This window comes from Alosa pseudoharengus, unplaced genomic scaffold (assembly GCF_046254945.1).
Source record: "Alosa pseudoharengus isolate Yale_2024_CS ecotype anadromous, Long Island Sound unplaced genomic scaffold, YU_APseudo_1.1 YU_APseudo_1.1_scf_7, whole genome shotgun sequence".
Lineage (NCBI taxonomy): Eukaryota > Metazoa > Chordata > Actinopteri > Clupeiformes > Clupeidae > Alosa > Alosa pseudoharengus.
The window spans coordinates 27870334-27889160 of record NW_027468859.1 but is presented as its reverse complement, the minus strand read 5'-3'; the positions used below and the strand labels follow the sequence as shown (position 1 = coordinate 27889160).

Here is an 18827-nt window from a genome sequence, read left to right as displayed (position 1 = left end):
TATCGATATTCCTATGGCATTATTCTTATGGCAAGTTATTTCAATATATTTGGAAACATGTGAGATAGACTGAGCTGTTATAGTGTGATACAGGATATGCAAAATGAAACAAATATATTTCTGTTAACGCGTGGAAGAGACAGATGACGGTCAAAATCCTTTTACAGCCACTGGTTATGAGTGATTTGAGTCTCTTCGCTTGCCGTACTGGCGTTTTCTAAGGCTCCTCCCACGCATGAGAGCTAACTCTTACTTCTGGTGGTTAAAATAAGAACATAATTGGCTTAACTTACTACTAAATTGTTAAATTTGTGATTAATGTTGTTATAATGGACACGATAGCTTCACCTTTACGATGCTTTGACGAGTGTCATTCACTGGAGCTGTTGAAAGATGACGGAATTCAAACCGTGACTTCAGCCGAACAGGTGAGTCAGATCCATTTGCTAGCTTGCTAACCTAACTAGTTAGCTTGCTAGCTCCAATTTCATGTTGCATGTTGTCAAATTCCTTGAGCTATTAGTTAACTGGTCGGCTAACTGGCCAACAGATGTACTGGACAGATTGTCTTTTACTCACACATGGAACGGAAATTACATATGCAATTGACAATTTTGTTATGTAGTGTGTAGAATCGCACGATTTAGCTGCAAATCTTGACATGAACGGTAAATTAGATAATCCAATCGTAAACTGTAGCTAACTGTAATTAATCAACTTCATAATCAACTAGTAGCTAAGGTTTTATCATTGCACCAACTACTATAGTTCTTCTCCTGTCTGAGTGAATGTCGCTGAAGAGCTTGCATTACTTTTAAATCAAATCTGATATCATATGTGGAAGCTCTTCTCTTATTTTGGCAAATCACGATTTTCTAATTCAAGGGTCACCACCACCATTATAGACAGCTAAACTAGCTGGCCAAGTAGATGGTTTACAAATAATGAAGAATTGGTGAGGGTAAAAGAGGTAATGGTTACAAGTCATAGATGCTACAGTTGCTCGAATGATCTAAGCCTCTAGACCTATTCTGTGACTGTATTTTGTGTAGCATTACCAAGTGCATCATGGACTTCTGAGTGTGTTGAACACACACACACACATACACATACACACACACACACAGTCTGATTATCATCCTCATAAATTGTTTCCTTTCAGAGAAAAGTAGAGCGCAGTATCCAAGAAGTACTCAGTGCTTACCAGCAAATGCACAGCACACCACAGTAAGTGTAATGTTCAATACTCATAACCATCCTGTCCATATACACTAAAGCCAATGTCCAAATGTAATTTACCCTTTTTCTCCGATTTCTTTCCAAAGCCATGGCCCATGGCTGGATATTGCGGATGTTTTCCTTTTACTGTCTGAGACATGCAGTTGTGGGAATTGGAAATTGATCTTAATGCCTTAATTAAAAAATGAGGAAAAATCCAACCTTTAAGGACACCAATTTTCTTTGTGAATGAAAAATGTATCGTAAATAAATAAATGTTCTTTAAAATACAGGGGGCAAGTATACACACCCCTATGTTAAATTCCCATAGAGGCAGGCAGGTTTTTATTTTTAAAGGCCAGTTATTTCATGGATCCAGGATACTATGCATCCTGATAAAGTTCCCTTGGCCTTTGGAATTAAAATAGCCCCACATCATCACATACCCTTCACCAGACCTAGAGATTGGCATTGAGATTGACATTAAATTTGCATTGAGAGATGATTTTATGGAAAATATCCCATGCCAATTTCCAAAAGATAATTTTTTTTATTACTCTTTTTAGTCCACTTTAGCGTGGGTTCATACATTTATGAACACAACTGTAGCTAGATGAATCTGCCAGTTGTCTCCTGAACAAATTCAAACACCTCTTCTACAATGATAAATGTACCTGCACAAAAAACATCACTATCATGTTGTTATTCCAGTTAGGAATAAGCGTCCCTGTCCAACTTGTTTTAACCAAAAGGCAAATTGTTATGTGATTTTCTTTGCCACAGCCTACTCACAACCCTTTGATCTGTCACTAATTACCAGTCAGTTATGAGGCTTTATTGTTTCCATGCCAACGGTTTCATAGGTGTAATGTGAGGAGCTATGCTGCTGTGGCCACCTTCAGGATGAATCATCTCTCCCTTCGACTGGATATTAAATGTTAACAGCCCACATACTATTGGTTTGAGCATTTGATAACCACGATTCCCCATAAAATGCACAATAATGCGTGGTAAAGTGGTATTATCTCAGGAGTTATTTTGGAGGTCACACTATACATTACACCTAACACTTACACTAACAGCCTAACAATGTGCCAGTGAGCTGGCAGCTAGCCTTGGCATTCCTCAAGGATGAGCTCAGATGATGGGAGTCTGTTATTTGGGTGTCGAGGCTGTTTCATTAGTCTTGACAAATGAGTGGAGATTAATGGTGGTGAAGCTGGTTCAGCCAGTGGTGCGCTTGCTTTGGTCCAGGCACCACGGCTGTGCCCTCTCTGAGCCGTAAGGCTGTAAGCCTGTGGAGGCGGCGAGTGTCTGAGGGAATGGTAGTGACTCATGCTCTTACACAGAGGTGCCAGTGATGCTTCGTCAGACAAAGACCTGTCAGCACCAGAAGGGCTTGTAATTGGGCAGGAGGGTGTATGATGTTAACACACACACACGCGCGCGCGCACAAACAAAACACATGCCTAATCAAATGGGCGAGTAGATCTGAGTCAGATTTTTTTTGTCTGACTTTTGTTTTCGTCTCTTACTTTTGTTTGAGCATAAACATGAAATAGTCCCTGCTATATATCTGCATGGGTATGGGTAGGAAATAGTCCCTGCTATAAATCTGCATGGGTATGAAATAGTCCCTGCTATAAATCTGCAAGGGTATGGGTATGAAATAGTCCCTGCTATAAATCTGCATGGGTATGAAATAGTCCCTGCTATAAATCTGCATGGGTATGAAATAGTCCCTGCTATAAATCTGCATGGGTAGGAAATAGTCCCTGCTATAAATCTGCATAGGTATGAAATAGTCCCTGCTATAAATCTGCATTGGTATGGGTATGAAATAGTCCCTGCTATAAATCTGCATGGTATGGATGTAAATTGTCAGGCACCTTTCAATTTGGTATTACAAGTATTGTGATTCTAAAGTTGTTTACAATACAATATATTTAATTTTTACTTTTGCGTTTTGTCTATAGTCTAAAGGTGTAAAGGAACATTTTGTCTTGTTGTACAGAACATAGCAGTAGCACACAGAGTACAGAGATTTTCCATAACCTGATGACTTAAGAATTGCTTGTGCAAATAATTTATTCTCACAACCCATATTTAATTTTATTTATTTTTTTAATCTGTTTCAGACCTACGTTACTGAGAGAGCAACACTACCAGTATCTTAAAAAGGGTTTACGCCATCTTACAGATGCATACGAGGTGCGTTTTCATCAGCATGAGAAGTTCTGGTGTTTGCCTGAAATGCATCTTGCACTCAGAGGGTGCTTTATGCGAATCTGGGATATGTGTAGCACTTGGTAGCACAAGTTCAGATGTACAGAAGGAGAACATCTACAAATATTGTCCTGACAGTTTTCAGTTTTTAATTAAAGATGTGTCTGAAATGTTGTACCTAGCTTGAACCAATGGAACTGTTTCACCCATGTCTGTACTGTAGCATCTGTAGAAAGGCATCATCTTGGATTATGAAAACATCTCTGGTCACTGGGTTCTGTCTGCAAGAGGGAGGCCAAATAAAATGATCACAAATGATGTAGGCCAAATAATCAGAATGTTTTGTTTTGAATTGAATGCTGCAATGTGGCCAGTACATCTAATTTTGGATGTAAGAACGCATTAGACCATTGGTCTTTTAAATGCATTGTTCATTTCATGAAATAAGTGTTAAATATAGACTTAATTGAAGTTTAATATAAAAAAGAATTAGATTTTAGCTTTTAGAATTAGTTTTCAAGCATGACAGAAGTGTACAGCCTTTCAAAGGCAAAGTAGAAAACATGAGGTTTACTGAAGGAGCCATTCCATTAGAATTTAACATTTAATGAACAAATGAGTCACTTAGTTACTAGAGGTGCGTTCAGATTTGGCAAACACTGGTGAACATGTTTTCTCTGAACAGTTAAATATGAACGATTTGGTGTTAAAATTCCCTTGTCACGGTAATTGTTACCTTCTGTCAAGATCACATCCAGCTCCACTGTATGTTCGCGGAGAACCACCTCCTATGACTGTTTGCGAGTGTTTGCAAACGTTCGCCTGTGTTAGCGAATTTGAACGCACCTCACGTTACCAGCTTCTAGCGATTTTGTTAGGTTACTAATATAGATTTCCTGCCACTCAGACGTGCAGTGTGTGGTTACTGGAAGTGATGTTGAGGTTCTAGGAAAAGTTATATTACAATTGAACTCAATGGGATCCTGATTAAACCTCAATGTTGAAAAATATTCCATATTCCATCCAAGAATAATATTCCATAATAATGTTCTTACCAGCCAAAGATGTGCTAATCCATGAATTTATATACAAAAGTGTCATTTTTATTAATGATTAGTACATTATAGATTCTTCTGTTGACATTTTTGGTCAATGTATGTTGGGAACATGTCCATGAACCCTCTGTCTTGGGGTGTATGTATGTCCATGCTGTGTGTCTTTGTGTGCATGAGCATTCTTGCCTTCTCATGTGTGAGTGCATGCGTACGTACGTGCGTGTGTGTGCCTGCATGTGTGTGTGTGTGTGTGTGTGTGCGCGTGCGCGCCTGTGTGTGTGTGAGTGTGTGTGTGTGTGTGTGTGTGTGCGCGTGCGCGCCTGTGTGTGTGTGTGTGTGTGCGTGCGTGCGTGCGCGCGCGCCTGCCTGCCTGTGTGTGTGTGTGCGTGCGCGCCTGCCTGCCTGTGTGTGTGTGTGTGTGCGTGCGTGCGCGCCTGCCTGCCTGTGTGTGCGTGTGTGTGTGCGTGCGTGCGCGCCTGCCTGCCTGTGTGTGTGTGTGTGTGTGTGTGTGGTGCGATGGCCGCTGACTCTGTGTGTTCTCTGGCCCACAGTGTCTGGACGCCAGCCGGCCCTGGCTCTGCTACTGGATCCTGCACAGCCTGGAGCTGCTGGAGGAGCCTGTGCCCGCCTCCATCGCCTCTGAGTGAGTCCACAGCCTGGCACTGCCACTGCCCAATGCCAACCCACACCCCGCCCCGCCTCTGCCCTTCCCTTCCCTTCCCCATTCCGACCCAGTCCCATCCCCTTCTGCCCTCTACCACAGGCTCGGTCAGCATGGCATGGAGGTGGACAGACTGTGTGTGTGTGTGTGTGTGTGTGTGTGTGTGTGTGTGTGTGTGTGTGTGTGTGTGTGTGTGGTGTGTGTGCGTGTGCGTGTGCGTGTGCGTGTGCGTGTGCGTGTGCGTGTGCGTGTGCGTGTGCGTGTGTGTGTGTTTTGCCTCCATTGTCATTGCAGATTTTTACTGTAGAGATGAGATGCTGGGCATACAGAAGGGGGTCGGATTTCAGATTTTGTTGCTTGCAACCATATGTGCTATTTCAGTTTGTCCATTTTGTATTTGTTGATGTACCAGTGTATGAATATGAACATCCCTGACACACACCTAGAAAGTGTAAGGGAATCAACTTGGAAAGCATAAGGACGTAAGATAGTTGAAAATTCTAAGAATGGATTGCAGAAAGCAAATGGTCCAAAGTCAAAAGCTTTTGTATTTGTTGGAAAAACAAATACAAAAGCTGTATGTGTGTATGAATATGAACATCCCTGACACACACCTAGAAAGTGTAAGGGAATCAACTTGGAAAGCATAAGGACGTAAGATAGTTGAAAATTCTAAGAATGGATTGCAGAAAGCAAATGGTTCAAAGTCAAAAGCTTTTGTATTTGTTGGAAAAACAATACAGTAATAGTCCAAATTCCCAAGTCAGGTGTTTGTGTTAAGTGTGGCTTAAATGGCTTAAGAGCTCAGAGGTGGCAGTAAGTAATACTGAATTTAAAATGACTCCTCAAACAGTGGGATTAAATGTAAAATGTTGGAAGAATATATAATGGCTGATGGGCGTCACCTTCCCCCAGGCGGAAGCGATCGGAGTGCAGAACTACATATATATATATATATATATATATATATATATATATATATGTAGGCAGAAAAGTACTGAAACATTGTGCAAATTAAGTACAAGGGCAGTGTTGGTATTTGAAGAAGTTCTTTGAAGTTGACCGTTAATACATTAAAATATTGTGACATTTATCTTCACTGATGGTAGCTGGCTATTGAATCTTTAATGCTCTTGCTGCACATGGTATAGCCCACATTAGCAGGCATTTGGCAGAACTGTTTGCTTCTCGCACGCAAGCACACGCACACACGCACACACGCACACGCACACGCACACACGCACACGCACACGCACACACACACACACACACACACACACACACCCACACCCCTTCACACCAAAACTGGAACACGATTCACAAGAGGCTGCTTCCCAGTTCAAAACCTGCAAATCTGCAAGCAATCATATTCTCAACCATCTCATACTGTCTACCAATATGGTCCCTCACCACAAAGGAAGTTACTGAACCCATCGCACGGTTATATTACCTGAGCTTTGAAAATTCACAGTAATCTTCCCAAATGGACACACCACTGCACTGCGCTCACTCAATCACATGCTCTGTCTTTTCAAAATTGTATTTACAGTCATGCTATTTCTTTTTATTTTCAACTCCAACACAGCACTTCACGGACACTCATCTCTCTTTTATCAACACATAACTTGCCTCAAGTGCGTGTCACTAGGTCAGTCTCCACGGCCCTCCACCCAGTGCCCTCATACAACAATGGCTTTGGCCAGAGGTCCTTCATACATCCGGCTACCAGAGTTTGGAATGGCATTCCTCAACACAGAGAATTACAATCCAGCACACAATAAAAAAAAAAAACTATAAACTGCTACTCTTCATTCTTCAATACATACACTTGCAAACACTGAACTCCATCACTGTCTGTGCTAAGTCTGATGTCTATATGTTTGCTTTGTGTTGTATGTAAATAAGATGTGTGATGTGTCCTGTCCCTGTTACTTGTTATATGTGCTGCAGAACAGGAACCTGCTGGAAATCAGTTTTTTTACTGAGCCAGGTCCGTTTTAAACTGTAACTTTGTTACTTTTAATACTTTCCTGTATAATAAATATGAAATGAAAATGAAATGAAATAGTTTCCTGCAGAATCAACCACTGACTTTTGTAATACAGTCTTTTTGCTCAGTCACCTTAGCCAGTGTGTTGACATCAATCTAGAATTCTAATGTAACATTTTAAAGGGACACTACACAGTAATTGTACAGTTGGATGTATTAAGGGATATTCCACCATTTGGGGAATTACACTCATTTTCCACCCTCCCTTGAGTTAAACAATTGATTTTTACCTTTCTCCAGTTCATCTAGCCGTTCTCTGAGTCTGGCAATACCACTTTTAGCTCCATCCTAGCATAGATCATTGTATCGGATTAGACCATTAGCATCTCGCCTGCTAGCATCACATTTAAAAGTGACTAAGATTTCCGGTAATTTTCCAATTTAAAACTTGTCTCCTCTAAAGTCAGAAAGTGTAATAAGACCAACGGAAAATGAAACGTGGCGATATATGGAACTATACTCTCATTCAGGCGTAATAATCCAGTCATTAACCAATTTGTCTGCTGCAGCTCAACCTTGTTGCTGGAAGTTAGCCTACAGTAGGGGTGTAACGGTTCATGTATTCGTATTGAACCGAAACGGTACGGGCGTCACGGTTCGGTGCATGAATTTACACGGAGAATACACGGTATAAAAATACATAAAACTCGTGTGCGGATTAATTAATGTCATGCGCAATTACTGTTAAGTAGCGAGAGTTAGGAAGTTCTTTAGCGACACCTAACGCTAATCTGTAGCCTCGCCTTAGCTCTGAAGCTCTGATTGGCGCCTATGTTTTTTTTTGTCAGGTCGTCAGTCGAGTCCGTCAGTCATTAGCAGCACTAAGGTTAGACCCACAAGAGTTAGAGGATCCGCTGGTCTATTTAAGATCGCAAGTTTGAGAACTTCAGTTACAGTAACGTTAGTACAGGCGAAAGAGTGGTGGATAAGATGAAACTGTGTGTCAGCGTTGTTCAGCAGTTATTGGGTATGTGAGTGGAATAAATGCTACACATATTCGAAGCCATCACCCAGATGATGTAGGCTACCAATCACTGAAACGAGGGGAAAAAAACTTCCCCTGCGCTTCAGCAGCCTTTGGATACACATACAAATAGGGCCAAAACCTATGGCTTAAATTAAATGATTTCGTAATGACAGAAAGCTATGTAAATCGCATGGTAATTACCTTTATGTTGGGGTAACTTGTAACTTCTCACATGAGGAGCTGGTAGTGTTAAGTGCATAGACAGTAAAATAAAGTGACAACGCTAACCAGGCTAATAAACAAACCATGCTAGTACGGTGAGTTAACGTCAAAGGGCAAAGTCACGTGACTTCTAGTTGTAGTCTGTTTATGAAATGAAAGGAGCAATTTCGTTTTTAAAAAAAAGGCAAAATAGTGTGATATTTTCACAGTTAGTAGGCTAGATTATTACTTTACACACAATGAAAAATATTGAGGCAAATTGTAGACCCTTCCATATACAACTAAACACAGATGTTGAAGGTCTTGCTTAAGTGGATTTTTAAAAATCATTTTTCTATGTAATTTGCACTTTCAGAAATAAGAGATGCTGTAGGCCTATTTTCAGTTTTATAGCTGATTGTCTTATTTTGTTTACAAGTTACAGATGGAGTCTGGGTACTTATTGTACTGTTTAGCCTATATCTTACACACTTCAGGCTGTTGCAGATAGCTCAGGGAAGAGACTGTATGACACTAGGTGGTACAGCCTGAGACATGCACAATAAAAAAAAATGCTTTCTGCATTTTTGTTTTGCTTTTCCCTCCATTGTACCGAACTCGTACCGAACTCGTACCGAACCGTGATGTCCGAACCGAGGTATGAACCGAACCGTGACTTCTGTGTACCGTTACACCCCTAGCCTACAGGGACTATTTTCAGGTGCTGCATGATATCATTGTGCTGCTGCGCCCATGGTGTTCCTAGATTATTACGCTGGAAGGAGAGTATAGTTCCATGTCAAATCGCATATATCGATATAGTTCAAATTTGCGCCGTGATCCTTGTTCCACGCAAGCCGCTGACCGGAGCTCTCTGCACTGAAACGTGAAACGGCACGCTACTTTTCTCATATAAATATATTTATTTCAGAAAAAGATTGGCCTATTTTATTTTATAGGCTATTTTTATTGAAGATATTTTTTTTTATTTAAATGTGCACCTTACAGAGCTTTGATTTCAAAAAAGGCACTCCAGTTTTATGTTTAGATTTTATTGTTATTTGAGTAGTGAGTTTTCAATAAAACTACTCATATTTGACTGAACATTTCATTTTACAGCTCTAACTTTGCGGAAAAAATATCGGGATATATATCGTATATCAATATTCAACCTAAATATATCGGGATATGACTTTTGGTCCATATCGCCCAGCCCTAATGCATAGCATTAAATACAGATATGTTGTTTCGGAGTTTCACCATGTCAAAACAAGTTGATAGATTTTGAAGACCTCATACGCTGATGCAGCAAATCACAAAATTCAGTTGTTTCGCTGTATAGATGAAACAATGTAGTCTTTGCTTCTGAATGAGACATTTGGAAGTAAATACACTGGTTGTAATGTCATGGATTGTCACAGTAAGATATCTTGTGTCTTTGATATCCAGTGTGTGTGACTTCCTGTCACGGTGCCAGACCCCGATGGGGGGGTTCGCTGGGGGCCCTGGCCAACACGCACACCTGGCCCCTACCTATGCGGCTGTCAACGCCCTCTGCATCATCGGCACGGAAGAGGCCTACAACGTCATCAACAGGTACACCTCCCACCCCACCCCTTGACTAAAGGCCAATGATGCCTTTGAATTCATTAAGCTCTGTTGCATGCTAGGTTTTGCTTTCTGGCTTTGCATTCTCTGCTCCATATGGAGTTCCCATAAGATCAGTTCAGCAGCCCCAGCTCCCGCTTCCATGGTAACCAGCTTTGGTGTCACCTCCTCTCATGCCCCCCCTCTCTTCCCCCTACAGGGAGAAGCTTCTGGACTTCCTGTTCTCCGTCAAGCAGCCAGATGGCTCCTTTGTGATGCACGTGGGTGGGGAGGTGGATGTCAGGTACGTTCTGTCACCATGGTTTCCGCGGATTGTGGCCAGCACACAGAGATAAAAGAGATTTTTTTCTCCCATACAAAAACACACAACAGGTTCCCTAAGGGACTCCTGTGCACATAGAAACAGGGAAGTAGTGATCATGTTATTGGTCATGCTATTGGTCAGCATTCTTCTGTTGCGGCCTTCTGGCGGCAAAGTTTACTAAATTATTTATAAGCGGAGCTTCAGAAAAGTTGTCGGGAATGAAGAAGAAGGAAGGCTACATTTTGGGGTGAGGAAGAAGCACATGTAAGACGGCATAGTAGCGACATAAGTGGCAGTATAGCTTAGGTAGTGATAAGGTTATTATATAAACATTCAGGGAAGGAACGTTTAGAACTTTTATAAAGTCGTTATTAATCAGAATATGCTGTGTGACATGTAAACCGGAATATGAACGGAATATTCTATTAACTACTCCATATTCCAATAACAAAACCATATTCACAATATTGTCTTATTCTGAATAAGGTCAATACTGGGAATATGGATGTCCATGTAAACATACTCATTGTAAGCTCAGTGAAGCAACCAGAAGGAACTATGAATGAAGGATATTTGTTTTTTTTGTTGCACTGCGCCAATTTGTGCTTGACCGAAACCACCAACTGTCATTAGTCTAACCCTTAAGCAAGGACCTGTTTGATGATCACCAAAACTGCTGGCAATACTCTTTAAAACACAATGACTAAGTCTACAAAATGATTGACCTTTCTCAGGCATACGTGTAATGTAGAGATGATTCATTCTCCTTCTGCGGCGGCAATGAAGGTGTGACGTGTACTAATGACCATGTTCATTTCTTAAATAGCCCTCACAAGGAATGGAATGTGTTAACACCCTCTCTAGACTCGCACAGGGCTTGTTTATTGAAAATGCATCCTGTTGATGTTTATTGACATTAGCATCATAGTGAATAGAAGAACGTCATGTCACAATTGAAATGCTAACGCAGAGTTTGACGATCTGCTGGGTCTTCCATTCTCTGTGTAACTGATACAATATAACAGGCAGTGCTGTCAGCTGGTGTCAGCTGTCGATAACGCTGTGTTCATTATTGCTCTGGGTTTTGTGTCTGGCAGGAGTGCGTACTGTGCCGCATCAGTGGCCTCCCTCACCAACATCATCACGCCCACTCTGTTCGAGGGAACGCACAACTGGATTCTGAGGTGTGTGGGCTCCACAGCACTGGGACAACTCTCTTTTGAACAACAGTCACCATTCCTACCGTCATTTCCCAACTATTAGCCACGGCTTATACATTGATTTTGCAGAATTTCTTCTTACTATGAGGTTAATACATGGGGGCAGTTAAATATGGTATTAATATGTTTTTGTTTCTTTTAACTTCCATAAAACACTGTCCTGCGGCTTATACACAATGCGGCTAATACACAGGAAACTACTGTTGTTGTTGTTGTTCGTTGTGTTTTAGTAGGATTTGTAACAGTGGCGGCAGATTGTGGCCAGCCTGTCAGTAGCAGAAGCTTAGTATTGCAGCCTGAGGACTGTGTTTGATTGTGGTGGGATTGTGTGTGTGCGTGTGTGTGTGCGTGTGTGTGTGTGCGCGTGTGTGCGTGCGTGTGTGTGTGTGTGTGTGTATGTCCGTGCGTGTGTGTGTGTGTGTCAGCTGTCAGAACTGGGAGGGGGGTCTAGGTGGCGTGCCAGGTCTGGAGGCCCATGGTGGCTACACCTTCTGTGGCACTGCGGCCATGGTGATCCTGGGCAAGGAGCACATGCTGGACCTCAAGGCCTTGCTAGTGAGTACATACCTGACCTCTCCACTCCACCCACCATCTCTCCCTCGATCACACACACACACATTCACACACTCACTCACTCTCTCTGCTGGCTTTTTTTCAGTTTTATCAGTGGAGGGATTTTTCATGTAACTCAAGCCTTGCTCTCTCCTATCCTCCTCTCTCTCTCTCTCTTTCTCTCTGTCTCTCTCTCTTTCTCTCTTTTTCTCTCTGGCCAATCATTCACATCATGCCCTAAGTCATGGGATTTGGTTGACGCTGCTCAGCTGTGACAGGGGCTTTCTCTAATGAGTTCTGTGCCACAGGTCACAGTCATGAGCACCAGGCTTCCCATAGTGGTCAGTCATAAAGGCCATTATATTTGCATATCTGATGTTTTCCTCCATGCTTACTGACCTACAGAAATGAAGTGTTTCTCCATGAAACCTACACACACACACACACACAGACATACATACACCTATGTTAACACCAGAACTGAAGGCTTAAGGGTGGGCTAAAAACAACTAAACTGAATCAGTTCATTACATGCATAAGAGTCATTTTGCTTTTTTTGCTGAGGAGGCTCTGCAAAGACCCATGCTGACATTTCAGACTCGTTCATTAGTGTTCAAGTCCCCAATCATATTGCTCAGGGGGTCTCGCCAAGTGTTTCTATAGTAACCTCTTGAAAAAAGCCAGAAACCCATTAACCGCGAGCGGACGGGTCAGCTTGGCCGCGTTGGAGCGGCACGCTTCCCGGTCTTTCTGGTCGTGTTTTCGTCAGGGCTGACATTTATTGAATTAATGCAACCAAGGACACGGGAAGGCTTCCGTTCCCCCAAGACCCTGTGGATGCAGCCCTCCACTGTGAGGGGGTCACCTGAAAAAGAAAACAAAGGAAAAAGGAATGCCTGAAAAAAAGCACATGTTACAAATGTTAGCATATTCAGTATCTATGTTGGTGTTGGTCAGAGGTGAGCAAGCACCCCGGCTTCAGAAAGTAAGGTCCTGCTATGTATCCCTTCTGTCTGTGCAGTTAACACAGGGGATCGCCCTAATGAGCTGAGCTAGCTGGCGAAAGAGTTGCGCTAACTAGTAGTAACTTATAGGAGTAATTTATTATGACCGCCGCTAGCGAAGCTAGGGATTTTTTTTTTTTTTTCCCGTCATCTACTTCCTGAAATTTTGGTCAACGATACCCGGGGCACCGAAACACCGGGGCACATGAAATTTGGTGGGTATGTAGCCCCACTAGACTTTTACTGAAAAATTTCGTTTGGTCCCCGGGGGCCACTCCCCCTCCGCGCTGGGCCCCCCGAAACCCAAAAAATGCAGTTTTTCCTAAATAACTACCTGAACCGTGGCACCGAGGATGAAGAAATTTGTATGGTATGTTGGTCTCAAGGGCCCACATCAACCTAGCCCATAATCACTCATTTGTGATTTGCACCCCCCCGGTAAAAAATGAAAATGCAATATCATTCTGCTTTAATCGCCCTTCTCTTCAGTTGAGACGTTCAGAACTGCACCAAATTTTATGTGTATGATTAACCTGACATTCTCTGGGGGTGTGCCAAGTTTCGTAGAATTTCATCCATGGGGGGGGTCTAAAAAATTAAGTTATGTGTACATTTAGTGACTGTACACTCATTGGCCTGTAGATGGTGGTGCACACATATACACACGCACACACACACACAGGCACAGTATACCATCAGTATCGGCAATTAGAACGGCCGATACATAATTACAAATTCTGTAGGATTAAAGGAAACCCAAATATTCATCATAATAATAATTTGCCTGCATTTCCAGTATTGGCGTCACGTAGTCGTTTGTCCACTAGATGGCGCATCGTTGCAGTGAGACGTAATTTTGTTGGAAGTTAATCTAAAGTGGGTTGGAAAGACACTACGCTTCCTACAAGGACAAGACAGTAGGCTACAGTAGTTTACCGCAGAGGACGTCTAAGGGTAGGATGATTTCTGCATGACATGTAATTACCTTGAGCTACTGTACAGTGGTTGGGTTCCATTTAGAAGTGTCTACTTCATTCGCCCTCTCGGTGATTCAGCTACTTGAAATGTATTACTACTGATATGCAAAACTGTTAACTTTTCGCAAAGAGGTGGCAGCTTGATACTGTAAGGTGTAAGCCATTGGTTCCAAAGGAGATTTTATTTGGGTCGCCAGCATAGCCTAGTGACAATTTGTGTTGTGTAATAGGCCTAGCATAGGGCCTACCTTATATAGCTTATAGTTTGTTAACAGTCACGGTTTTGTCATAACTCCCTCTATGCCTTTTTGCATTTAGAATAGCTCTAAAACCGGGGGGCGAACACGTCGCAGGGGGGGGTGCCAGTGCGTGGATATCTCAATCGCAAAATTAAACAATATTTCTATCGGGCGCCTACCATGGACTAGGCTGGGTGAAAATCAAAAGATTGCGTCAAAAGATTGAGCTTGGTCTGGCGAAAGCCATACTAACCATGGACCTCATAGTTGCAAAATGCAAGGGAACATGAATCAGCATATTATTTGCACAAACAATAACGGACAGTAGCTCTTCAACTTTGCCCGTTAAAATGTGTATGAACAGTCTCGCAACGCATTTCATGAAGGCCCTTTTGGACATGTCAGTTATTTGCACCACTGGGTAAAACGGCATTTTGTTTTAGACTACTGGTATTTAATTTGTGCATTGACAATAAAGCTGAATATCATATGAACTAGATGACTAAACGTATGCATATGTAGAAGAAGAAACATTCACAAAAATCCGTTACATGACCTCTCTTCTTGATAGCTGTTGAAAACTGCATGGAACTGACAGGGATTGTTTTGTTTAATAATAAATAAATAAATACATTATGCTGCTACCTTCTGCTTTTCCCAAATACAATGTAGCCTACAGGTGTACCTTTCATCAGTCTAGTTGCAATGGATGGACTGTGATGAACTGCCCTACTTGTGATTGTTTAGAGATTTTAAAGGTTTTACAATGCTGCAAATTTTTTGGCCCAGAAACAAATCTATTCACCTTTGCAGCGCCAGTAGGCTACTTTGTGTGCGGAATGTGTGCACACACACATTCCAAACAAATATACACAAAAGTTTCAAGAGTGGGGGATGGAGTAGAAGATGGAGACAAATTCATTAATATGATTTATTTTCGCGGAATGGATGTACAGGACTGAGCGGCGGTCATATTTTGTACCGCTATGCGGTACATCTAGTTTAGTAAATAGTTCAAAAACCAAGAACTTTTACAGTACTTTCTGAAATCGGGATGCTCACCACTGGTGTCGGTATTAGAAAGCTGAAGTGGATATCTGGTATGGATATTTTTCCGCATGCGTGGTGACCCCACGTCAGTAAGCGCTTGTCCCATTTCCCCCCTTCTCTTTACGTTCTTTAAAACCTGTATGCTGCCCTTTTTGTGCACCCTCCCCCTTCGTCCACTGCCCGTTCCACGCGCGCAGCGATGGGTGACCAGTAGGCAGATGCGCTTCGAGGGCGGCTTCCAGGGGCGCTGCAACAAGCTGGTGGACGGCTGCTACTCCTTCTGGCAGGCAGGGCTCCTGCCACTACTCCACCGGGCGCTCTATAAAGAAGGTAAGGAGGGCGGGGGCCGTCCAGAGTGTGTGTTGGTGTGTGTGTCTGTGTGTGTGTGTGTCGGTGTGTGTGTGTCGGTGTCTGTGTGTGTGTGTGTGTGTGTGTGTGTCGGTGTCTGTGTGTGTGTGTGTGTGTGTCGGTGTGTGTGTGTGTGTGTGTGTGTGGGGGGGGGGGGTTGACGGGAGTAGTTACTGACCATGAATTAGTGTTGCTGTGTGTTGTAGTTTTGCTGTGTTTGCAAAGCAAAGTCTATTCAGTAAAGGAAGTGGAAATAGTGGTTGTTTTGCTGTAGAAGAGGTGAAACTGGTGGTGGTGAAGGGCGCGTGTGTGTGTGTGTGCGTTTATGTGGGTGGGTCTATATGGCTATTTACAGAAAGTACAGAGGAGTTTACGGCAGATTGAGTGTCAAGTGTATTGGCATGAAAAAGCAGAAGTAGATATGAGCAGCAGCTCCGGTGCCATAATGCTGGTTAACTTCACATGCATGTGTGGGGCTGAGTTAGATTTGCAGCTCTATGGCCATATGGCCATAATGCTGGTTAACTTCACATGCATGTGTGGGGCTGAGTTAGATTTGTATTCTTATGACAACTAAGACAACTTCCACAATGATGACACATTTGAAACAAAGACAAAGAATATTAGGGAATAGGATTGAGGCTCCAGCCAAAACAAGATAACGTGTTATATTAAAAGTAAAAGGATGTGAAAGGATCAAAGGGGCAGCCATGGCCTACTGGTTAGGGCTTCGGGCTTGTAACCGAAGGGTTGCCGGTTCGATCCCCGACCCAGTAGGAAAAATGTGGGCGGGGGAAGTGGCTGAGCACTGCTCTCCCATGCCCACACACCCTAACTCCGGGTTAGTGTGTGCTTCACCTCACTGTGTGTACACTGTGTGCTGAGTGTGTTTCACTAATTCACGTATTGGGATAAATGCAGAGACCAAATTTCCCTCACGGGATCAAAAGAGTATATATATTATTATACTATACTTATACTAAAGCAAACCACTGTTTGCCGGGAAAAGTTATCACATTTTAAATCTATCATGTCTTGTGTCCATCTTACCTTGACCTCAGTGGTGTGTTTGTGTTTGCATGTATGTTTCCCCGTAGGGGACTCAACGCTCAGTCTGACCAACTGGATGTTTCAACAGCAGGCCTTGCAGGAGTACATCCTCCTGTGCTGCCAGAACCCAGCCGGCGGCCTGCTGGACAAGCCTGGCAAGTGAGTACGGCCAGCTGCCTCGGCCTCCTCTCCTTCACCCGTGCTCATGTCTCCCTGGACATACCCAGGACGGTGTCCGTTAGCTGTACATTACCTGGTGTAGTGGGTCAGTGCCATTTGTGAGGCTATTAGTCTAAATGTTGCAGTAGCTGCCTTGATGTACGCTGTAATTGTATTAACCAAGTACATTGAGGTACATTAGAGGACAACTGATATGCTTGATTGTTAATTATTTATTTGTTTGTTTGTTTTCTCTTTGTCTTGTGCTCTTTGGTAGGTCTAGAGACTTCTACCACACGTGCTACTGTCTGAGTGGGCTCTCTGTAGCGCAGCACTTTGGGAACAGGGATCTCCACCACGAGCTGGTTCTCGGCAACGGAGAGAACAAACTGGTGAGCGCCTGAGCAGTGACTGCTGCATGCAGCTAAAAACAGCATAAGACTTTGAGCCCTAATTTAAACAACGAGCTAAGTGCAAAAGCCTAAACTTAAATCTAATTGAATGACTACGCAAAATGTATTTGCTAATTCAATACCGTGAGCAAGCATCCTAAGTACAGACATCAGTGGATCAGCTCCGTGCTCTTGTTTAGTTCACACACGAGACACTTTGCTCATCGACTGACTTTGCCTGGCATTTCAATTAGGGCCCTTGGTGATTTTAATGTGCTTTAATGCATTAGCCTAATATATTCTTACTAAGGGCACAGCATAGAGCATTCCATCTAGCAACTGACGCAACGTGAAGTGCCGGTAACTGACCGACAGTAGCTGTGGGCCTTCTGCTTGTACTGGGCTGTGTGCAGTAGTTAATTATCCAACCGTGTCCCTACTCTGTTGCCTTGCTGTGTCTCCCAGGCCCCGACCCACCCCGTGTATAATATCTGCCCAGAGAAGGTGGCCCAAGCCATACAGCACTTCCACAAGCTACCCGTGCCAGAGGGGCCCCAGGCGGCAGCCACAGGAAGCCCCATGGACCAGCTGTAGGCCGGGGACCGCTGACCGCTGGAGCATGCTGACCGGGGCGCAACGCAGCTGGAGGAGACGGGCCCTTTTAGATGTTGAAGTTACGGCGCCTCCGCTCGGAGTAGGTCCACCCGGAGACACATGGCAAAGTCCAGCAGCCGCTGGAGGAAAGACTTTTGGTTAGCTCGAGTCATGAGACTCATAACCGGGGATGGAGGGCATGGCAGATAAAAACTTGGTTCGAGTCAAGTGGCCATTTGTGTTTTTTTTTTTGTATGCGTTTTACAACCTGTCAACCAGTCTAAAAACTGACCCGATTCTTGCAAATAAAACATCAATTGCTTCACTACAGTGATAATCTACTGTCTGTTGGTGTAATGGTCAGTAGCATCACTTTGAGGTATATAGTGCATTCATACTGCAGCTCAGAGGCTCCTACCCCAAGTGTCACTAAGCTGCTTTTAGACATAGGTGTAAGTCTGCATGTTCTGCGGATGTCAAGCGGTTTGGCCGTGTAACTGAACAACATAACAGGGTACCCCCAGAATTGTCAGACCTAAATTTAAGACTTTTTAAGACCTTTTTAATACCACTTCAGATGAAATTTAATACCTGCATCGCACCCATTCGGATAGAATAAATAATATTAAAGGTAAGATTAAACCTCATAATCATAGGCGGATTATGAATTTTCAGTCCCCTGGCCCCAGATGTATTAAGGGCCCCCCACTAATTGTCGTATGTGTGGGAGGGGGTTTTGGGGGTCCTCCCCCAGAAATGTTTTAATTTGTTTGATGTGATTTCCAGTATTCTGGTGCATTTTGGGGATGGCCAATACTAAATTCAATCAGATTCATAGCCTACATCCTGATTTGTTGATATTGAGGCAATGATTCCATGCAAAGGCTTGGGCTTCAGGGCCCCCTGACCCCCTGGGCCTGGGCCCGGTAGGCCCGTGCAGTAATCCATCCCT

At 43.2% G+C, this 18827-nt stretch overlaps 1 protein-coding gene across 1 annotated transcript; it reads left to right on the top strand.

Moving 5' to 3' along the window:
* The first annotated feature begins 200 nt into the window (after nucleotides 1–200).
* Nucleotides 201–18205, top strand: fntb (farnesyltransferase, CAAX box, subunit beta). Its single transcript, XM_076272665.1, has 12 exons — nucleotides 201–428; nucleotides 1163–1227; nucleotides 3357–3429; nucleotides 5051–5142; nucleotides 9828–9974; nucleotides 10186–10269; nucleotides 11388–11474; nucleotides 11936–12065; nucleotides 15530–15662; nucleotides 16778–16889; nucleotides 17167–17281; nucleotides 17747–18205. Exons 1-12 carry the CDS (start codon nucleotides 330–332, stop codon nucleotides 17873–17875), a joined length of 1266 nt encoding a protein of 421 aa, XP_076128780.1. The 5' UTR covers nucleotides 201–329; the 3' UTR covers nucleotides 17876–18205.
* Nucleotides 18206–18827: the final 622 nt, after the last annotated feature.

Coding starts and splice junctions, on each gene's coding strand:
- fntb (XM_076272665.1), top strand. CDS start 330: ATGGACACGATAGCTTCACCTTTACGATGCTTTGACGAGTGTCATTCA. Junction 10,270..11,387: donor GGTGGGGAGGTGGATGTCAG/GTACGTTCTGTC, acceptor TGTGTCTGGCAG/GAGTGCGTACTGTGCCGCAT. Junction 15,663..16,777: donor CCGGGCGCTCTATAAAGAAG/GTAAGGAGGGCG, acceptor GTTTCCCCGTAG/GGGACTCAACGCTCAGTCTG.